Genomic DNA, 8,004 nt, shown 5'->3' with positions numbered 1-8,004 from the left:
CCTGGCCTAAAACCTCCCAGTCCAGCCTAAAACCTCTCCCAGGCCTAAAACCTCGCTCAGTCCCACCTAAAATCTCTCCCTGGCCTAAAAGTCCTTCAGTCCCGACTTAAATCATCACCAGTTGTAAAAGGTCCCAAATCTCACCCAAAACCCCACCCAGTCCGGCTTAAAAGAGCCCCAGTCCTGTCTGAAACCTCTCCCAGGCCTAAAGCTCTGCTCAGCCCTGCCCAACGGCCCAGCCCCAGCTAAAGCCGCTCAGTGCGGCCTAAAACCTTCACCAGGCCTAAAAGCGCTCCCAGTCCAGTTTGGAAGCTCTCCCTGTCCCACCTAAACCTCTCCCAGCCCTAAACTCAGCCCAAGTCCCACCCAGATCTCCTGGTCCAGCCTAACCCGCTTAGGCCCGAGCTGGGACCCAGCAGCCTCACAGCGCAGCTTGGATCCAGCACATCCCGATCACAGATCCCAAATCCCAATCCTAGATCCCAAACCTGATCGCAATCCTGGATCCTGATGCCAGATCCCAATTCTGTCTCCTGGATCCCAGATCCCAGACCCTGATTCCAGCTCCTGGATCTTGGCTCCCAATCTCATATCCAAATCCCAGCTCCCAATTCTGGCTCCCAGATCCTGATATTAACTCCCACATCCTGATCTCAATCCCCGCTCCCAGATCTTGGTTCCTGATCCCAATCCCAGATCCCAATCCTGGCTCTCAGATCCCGATATTAATTCCCACATCCTGCTCTCAGTCCTGATGCCAAATTTTGCCCCAAACAGGCAGAGTGACTGCCTAATCAGACTCAGCCTAAGTCAATTAAGCAGGAGGTATTTTTATTAGCGACGCGTCGGAGAAATCACAAAATGGATTTCTGAGTTCACATAGCAAAAGCAAGCCTTATATACAATTTTGGGTATAGGATTACATCAGATCAGATACATAATCATGCATATTCATATGGGGCGTGGTGTAGGCGGAGCGTGGGCGGAGCGTAGGTGGAGACATCTCTTTTGGGGAATTTTCAGGTGGTCGTTCCTGTTGCCTTCATCATAGACGGGGTCTTTCCGATGAGTCTTCCTCTTTAAACTTTTGAACTCTTTTCCTAATTTGGTCAATTCCCGGTGCATTTGGCTTAGATCCCGTGGCTTGGCAAAACCCTTAGGGTCGTTTTGACATTGCTGGCTCTAAACCTGCTTAGCTTATTAGTTTCTCCTATACCCATCTCTTCCCCTGTCATGATGCTCTACCTTTTATCTAATTTATTGCTCTGTTTTCCTAGTGCTGTGCTTTCTCCGTGTGTTCTAGTGCTAGGCCCTTCTTTACATGCTTCTCATCCCATGTTTTAACCCATTACTTCTGGAAGGCTATCTGCTTTAGGGCTTCAGTCCCAGATCCCAATCCTAACTCCCAGATCCTGATCCCAATCCCAATCCCAATCCCAATCCCAATCCCCAATCTTGGTTCCCGATCCCAATCCCAGCTCCCAGATCCCAATCCTAACTCCCAGATCCTGATCCCGATTCCAAACCCAGATCCCAATCCCAGCTCCAACCAGAGTTGCATACCGGGGTGGTTCCGGTGATCCTAGGGCAGGGATGGGATTCCCAGTTGCAGGCGTTCTGCACCCGTTGCAGGTACCCCCACACGATTGCCATCGAGCGCAGCCGCCAGAGCTCGTTTTCCTTCCGATCCCCATCCCCTTTCCCATTCCCTTTCCTTTTCTTTTTCCCGCCACAGTCCCCCATCCATTCCCAGCTCCCGCACCCGGGGTATTCCCAGCGCGCCTCCAGCGGCAGCCCGGGGACGCAGAGCAGCGCTCCCAGCTCCTCCTCCCGCACCCACTGGGCCGCGAATCCCGCCCGGATCAGCGACAGCGCGGCCGCCCAGCCCTTCCCGAGCGCCCGCGCCACCCTGGCCACCCCCGGGGCCGCTCCCTCCGCCGGCTCCGCGGGCTCCAGGCGCCCGTGCCAGCCCAGCAGGGGCGGCTGCTGCAGCAGCTCCCACAGCCAGGCGGGTGTGGGCTCCAGCAGCACCGCGCTCACCCTCCCGAAGCGCCCGAACACCTTGTGGAGCAGCACCTGGCGCACCTCGGGCTGCGCGGGCTCCCGCAGCGGGAAGGCGTCGAGCCAGCCCGAGAGCTCGTCCTGCGCCAGCAGCAGCGCCCGGAACCCCTCGGGGCTCTGCGGGAGCCCCGTGCAGAGGCTGAGCCGCAGCCGGGACCAGGGGCCCCGCTCGCGCTGCGGGGCCGGGTCGGGGTTGGGATTCCCATCCTGGCACCGGGGGCAGCGCCGCACCCAGCGCGCCACGTCCTCGCGGGCGTTCCTCCAGGACCGCACGTGCTCCACGCGGCGCAGCGTTTCCTGCACGCCGTCGTGGCACCGGCGGTGGCACTGCGCCACGATCTCCTGCCGCTCGGACGCCGACGGCTCCCAGACCTTCCAGCTCTTCACAGGGTTCTCGGCCACGGCTCTGGCTCTGGCTGTCACCTCCTGCATCCATCTCCCCTCATCCGGCGCCACGTTGCCGCGCCATCCCACCTGGCGCACCTGCAGCATTCCCGGGAAGGAGCGGAGCCACTGCAGCGCCTCGGACGCCGTGGGGTCCCAGCTGTGGCAGTCCCAGCTCTGCTCCTGCAGTGCCAGCTGCTTCAGCCTCGGCGCCAGCCGCGGCCAGCTGGAATAGAGGAACAGCGGGCGGCAGCTCCGGTGCTGCTCCTGCAGCTCCTGCAGCGCCTCCAGCACCACCACCTCCTCCTCAGGGCCCTCCCGCAGCCCCAGCAGCCACCGCTCCTCCAGGTTCACGGCAGCAAAGGCCACGGACTGGTTTCCGGACCATCCCTTCTCCACGGCCAGGAACCAGACGTTGGCTTTGGGAATGTCGGCAGGCAGCTGCCGGAGCGCCGGGGCCAGCGGGATCGACACCCATTGGGGTTCCTGCAGCCACGGGGCCAGCGGCATCGGCGCGGTTTGGGATTCCTGCCGCTCCGGGCCCTTGGTGGTCACCAGCACCCTCCATCGCTCCGGGAGCTCGGGGTCGCAGGTGTAGCCCTCGAGCAGCGGCTCGCTCCGGAGCAGGTAACGCCCGGCGGGGCCCTGGATGAGGACGGGAGCCAGCCCCATGAGGTTCCGGAAGGCCTCGACAGCCCGGACGGCCGCCAGGCACGCGGCCTCCTGCGGGGCCAAGCTCTGGCCGCGGAGTCTGTGGGAGCAGTGCCGCACCGGGAGCAGCTCTCCGTCCCTCTCCTGCAGCAGCACGGCTCCCACCGAGCGCTCGTGCACCGACAGCCGGATCACGAAGGGCTCGGATTTCTTCGGGAAAAGCAGGGTGGGTGCCGCCTTCAGAGCCTCCTTCAGCCGCTGCAGCTGCTCCCGGCCTTCCCGTTGCCATTCCCGCTGCCACTGCCATTCCCGCTCCCCTTGCCACTTCTCCGGCACCGCCAGGGCCTGCAGCGGCATCGCCAGCTCCAAGTAGTCGGCGATGAATTCCTCCAAATCGTTGAACTTGCCGAGGACGGAGCGGAGCCGGGCGGGATGCCAGGGCTCGGGAGCGTCGCAGTCCTGGCAGATCTGGTCCAGCTTCTCCTGGAGCACGCGGCGCCCCGCGGCGCTCAGGGTCAGGCCCAGGTAATTCACCTCGGGCTGCACCAGCTGCGTCTTCTCGCGGTTCACTTTGAAGCCGGTGCTCTGGATCAGCTGCAGCACGCGGCGGGTGCGGAACCGCAGCTGCCGCCGGCGCTTGGCGGTGATCAGGATGTCGTCGGAGTAGTGGAAGACGCCGCGGGCGGTGTCGGGGCTCAGCTGGCTCAGCATGGCGGCCACGCGGCGGTGCACGATGGAGCCGGTGCCGTGGAACGTCGGCGGCAGCCGCGTGAACAGGAACTGCTGGCCCCGGAAGGTGAAGGCGAAGCGGTGCCAGCAGCTGGGGGCCAGCGGGATGGCGAGGCAGGCGTTGGACAGGTCCAGCACGGAGAAGAAGCGGCTGCGGGGGTTGATGGAGGTCAGGAGCCTGTCCCGGTCCAGCCGCTCCTGGGGCTCCACGGGGGTGGCGGCGTTGAGGGCGCCGCAGTCCAGGCTGAGGCGGACGCCGCGCCCGTGCGGTTTTTGGTAGAGAATCAAGGGATTGTTGGATTCGGAGGTGCCCTTCACCACGATTCCCCGCTCCAGGTACTCCTGCAGCAGCTCCGCCATCTGCTCCTCCTCGTCCGGGCGCAGCCGGCGCTGCCGCTGGAACGGCACCGGGGCCCCGTCCAGCTGCACCTCCTCGGCCACGCGCCCGCAGTCCAGCCAGGAGCGCGCCCACACCTCCGGGAACCTCAGCTCCAGGCGGCTGGAAGCCTGCAGGCCGCTCACGGCAGCCTGATCCTGCTCCAAGCCAGAGTCCTCCTCCGCGCTCTCGGCGTTCCCGCTGGCCCTCACCATCCCGATGAAGCAATTTCCGCTGGGAACGCCGCAGTCTGGGCTGGCTCCAGAGCCCTGCTCCCAGCCCGAGCTTGAGCCTGAGCCTGAGCCTGAGCTTGAGCCCAAGCTGGAGCTTGAGCCCGAGCCCGAGCTTGAGCCTGAGCCGGCGCCCGAGTCCTCCTCTGCGCTCTCGGTGCTCCCGCTGGCCCCCAGCATTCCGAGGAGGCTCCCATAATTCCCGCTGGGAATGTCGGGGCCCGGGCTGGCTCCGGAGCTCCGCTCCCGCCGGGCGCTGCGGGTCCCCCCCGGCCCCTCGGGGTAGCTGCAGAGCGGCGTCTCCGCGATGCGCCGCGCCAGCCCGGCCGCCAGCTCCGCCGTGGGCTTCCCTTCCCAGTTCTCCATGTCCTCTCCCAGCTGGAGCAGCTTTTGCCAGAGCCACTCCCTGCGCTCCGCTCCCGACAGAGCCTCCGTCCGTCTGTCCCGCCCGGGGGTGGTGGCGGCGGCAGTGGCCGTCCCCCAGCTCCGGGAGTTGCTGCTGGGCTCCCCCTCCTCATCCTCCCCTCTGACAACCGAGAACGTGGGAATGCTCACGGGCTGATCCGTCCCTTTCCTCGGCACATTCCCATTGTGGGTGCCACTGTCCTTGTCCCGGCTCTGGGAATTGCTCCAGGAATTGCTGCTGGGCTCTCCCTCCTCATCCTCCCGGTTCCCAGCCCGCGGTGGGGGCGGGGCCCGACGCCGAGGCCGATCCGTCTCTTCCCTGGGCACATTCCCATTGTGGCTGGCACTGTCCTCGTTCGTGTCCCTCTCCTGGCTCCGGGAGTTGCTGCTGGGCTCTCCCTCCTCATCCTCCCGGTTCCCAGCCCGCGGTGGGAGCGGGGCCCGACGCCGAGGCCGATCCATCTCTTCCCTGGGCACATTCCCGTTCCTGGCCTGGCGTGGGACACCCGGCTTGTCCCCAGAGTCCTTCCCGATGGCTTGGCTCCCTCTGGGGCTGTTCCCCACCTGCGGCTGCTCCTGCCGGGCCCTGCCGCTCCCCGGCCCTTTCCCGTTCACCTGCGCACACCCGGGCCCGGCTCCCGCCTCTCCCGGTATCCCGGCGTCTCTCCCGGTGTGCCGGGACTGGGTGGAAAACTCCGCCGGGAGAGCTCCGCGATCCGCGGCCCCGGGGGCATCCTCGGGGCGCCTCCTCCTCCGGGGGAGGCGGAAGCAGCGCATGGCCCCGGAGAGCGGGACAGGAGCGGCGCCTCCTCTCCTCGCCGGGGCTGCTGGAGGCAACGAAAGTGGCCCGGGAGTGCCAAACGTGTCCCGGGAATTCCGGTAGTCCCGGGGATGTCTCCTGGAGATGTCCTGGGGGTGTCCAGGAAATTTTCTCAGTCCCAAAAGTGTCCCGGGAATTCCGGTAGTCCCGGGGGTGTCCCAGGAATTTTCTCAGTATCAAGAGTGTTCCAAGGGTGTTCCAAGAATTTTTTTTGAGTCCCAAGGGGTGTCCAGGAAATTTTCAGAGTCCCAAAAGTGTCCTGGAAATTCCAAAAGCGGCCCGGGAATTCCGGCAGTCTCGAGGATGTTCCGGCGATGCGCCAGGGATGTCCCGAGGGTGTGCCAGGGAATTTTCTCAGTCCCAAGAGTGTCCCGGGAATTCCAACAGTTTCGGAGATGTCCCGAGGGTGTCCCGGGGATGTCCCGGAGGTGTCCCGGGAATTTTCTCAGTGCCAAGAGTGTCCCGGGAATTCCAACAGTTCCGGAGATTTCCCGGGGGTGTCCCGGGGAATTTTCTCAGTCCCAAAAGCGGCCCGGGATTTCCGTGAGTCCCGGGGACGTCCCAGGGATGTCCCGAGGGTGTCCCGGGAATGTTCTCAGTCCCAAGCGTGTCCCGGGAATGCCGTGAGCGCCGCGATGTCCCGGGATTCCCGCCAGTGCCGCGATGTCCCCGCGGTGTCGCAGCCGCCGCCGCCCGACGGTTCCGTGCCCGGGGGAGGAAGAGGAAGTCGGGCACGAGGAGGAGGGGGAGGAGGAGGAGGAGGAGGAGGAGGAGGAGGAGGAGGAGGAGGAAGGTGCGCGCTCTTTCCGGGGCCACCGAGGTCACCGCCCGAGCCTCTCCCGCTCCGGTGGTTCCCGACCGCGAGTCCCGATCCCAGGGAACGTCGGAGCTGCGGGAACAGCGGGACACAAATTTTAGTGAATTTAGAGAAACACAAATTTTAATGAATTTAGAGAGACACAAACTTTAATGAATCTAGAGACACAAACTTTAAGAAATTCAGAGAGACACAAATTTTAATGAATTTAGAGAGACACAAACTGTAATGAATCTAGAGACAGAAACTAATGAATTCAGAGAGACACAAATTTTAGTGAATTCAGAGACACAAACTGTAATGAATTCAGAGAAACACAAACTGTAATGAATTCAGAGATTTTAGAGGAGATTTTAGTTAGAGATCAGCTTTGCTGGAGTTAATGAAGATAAATGGGTAGGCCCTGATGAAGTTAAGGGTTAATTAACTAATAATTGATTGTCTGTTAGCACCATGTTGGGTTAGCTGGGTTTATAATGAAGAATTAAGAGACTGATAAATAGCTTTTGATTGATAAATAGAAACGGATAAATAGAAATCGATAAATAGAAATTGATGAATATAGGACAATTGTATGAACCTAAATTCCTCTGTTCTGACCCCAATTGAAGACGGGAGTGGGAGTTCTACAAAGGGTTAATTTGTCGTATTTGCATTGAAAAGGTCAGAGGGAGGAAAACTTCATTTCCTTCCTCATTTTGGGACCCCTCCCCATGGAAGGGACCCCGGACCCATTTCAAGGAACAAACTGCGCATGCTTAACGACTTTGGAACTAATTACCAAAGTGATGAATATTTGTATTTTGGGTGTTCAATACCCAGCTATGGATAAAATAAGGGCTCTGTCAGCACCTGTAAATTGCGGGGTGTATTTTTTGGAGCTATCCCACAATAAACATAAATAAACAGATATTTTCTAACTCTAAGCTGTCAGGTTTTGCCTGTCACAGCTGGATATCGGTACGGGATCGATATCGATATCGATATTTTTAATTAATCAGCAGAGCCGGGAGTGCCCCTCCCCCCCCCACCGGCACGGCCGCCCCTCCCCCATCCCGGCTGCACCCCAAATTTCCCCCCCCACCCCCAGAGCGGGGCTGGGACCCCCCAAAATGGGGGCTGGGACCCCCCAAAATGGGGGCTGGGACCCCCCCAAAATGGGGCCAGGGACCCCCGGGACGCGGGAAGGGAAAAGGAGCCCCCGGGGGAAGGCGCGTCTCGCAAAACGCCGGGAAAACCCGGCCCGACATGTTCTGACATGTCCGGACATGGCCAAACACGGCCCCGCATGTCGCGACACGGCCCCGGGGGAGCGCGACCCGGCAGGGACCGGCCCGGCCCGGCCCAATCCCGGCATCCCTCCCCGCATTCCCGGGCTCCCGCTCCCGGGATCCCCCCGCATTCCCAGAGTCCCGTTCCCATTCCCGGGGTCCCGTCCCGATACCGGGGTCCGTTCTCATTCCCGGGATCCCCCCACATTCCCGGAGTCCCGTTCTCATTCCCGGGGTCTCGTCCCTATCCCGGGGTCCCG

The 8,004-nt window shown here is 61.8% G+C and overlaps 2 protein-coding genes across 4 annotated transcripts in view; one reads left to right on the top strand and one right to left on the bottom strand.

The window, feature by feature from the left end:
• Window positions 1-814: 814 nt before the first annotated feature.
• The window catches only part of LOC141728411 (uncharacterized), an 8,399-nt gene continuing 1,209 nt past the window's right edge, over window positions 815-8,004 (bottom strand). For all 3 annotated transcript variants that reach the window (XM_074536354.1, XM_074536353.1, XM_074536355.1), the window contains exons 2-3: window positions 1,479-6,545; window positions 815-1,382 (exon numbers count right to left, since the gene is read on the bottom strand). In XM_074536354.1, the coding sequence (XP_074392455.1) occupies window positions 1,495-5,613 (4,119 nt within the window). In that variant the 5' untranslated portion in view covers window positions 5,614-6,545 and the 3' untranslated portion in view covers window positions 815-1,382; window positions 1,479-1,494. The remainder of the gene's footprint in view (window positions 1,383-1,478; window positions 6,546-8,004) is intronic.
• Window positions 6,292-8,004, top strand: part of LOC141728521 (uncharacterized) — a 22,091-nt gene continuing 20,378 nt past the window's right edge. Inside the window, exon 1 of the mRNA XM_074537352.1 lies at window positions 6,292-6,355. Coding sequence (XP_074393453.1) covers window positions 6,292-6,355 — 64 coding nt within the window. The remainder of the gene's footprint in view (window positions 6,356-8,004) is intronic.

The sequence above is a fragment of the Zonotrichia albicollis genome, chromosome 3, assembly GCF_047830755.1.
Source record: "Zonotrichia albicollis isolate bZonAlb1 chromosome 3, bZonAlb1.hap1, whole genome shotgun sequence".
NCBI lineage: Eukaryota > Metazoa > Chordata > Aves > Passeriformes > Passerellidae > Zonotrichia > Zonotrichia albicollis.
The sequence above is the reverse complement of the archived record's forward strand: the minus strand, read 5'-3'. Positions and strand labels throughout refer to the sequence as shown.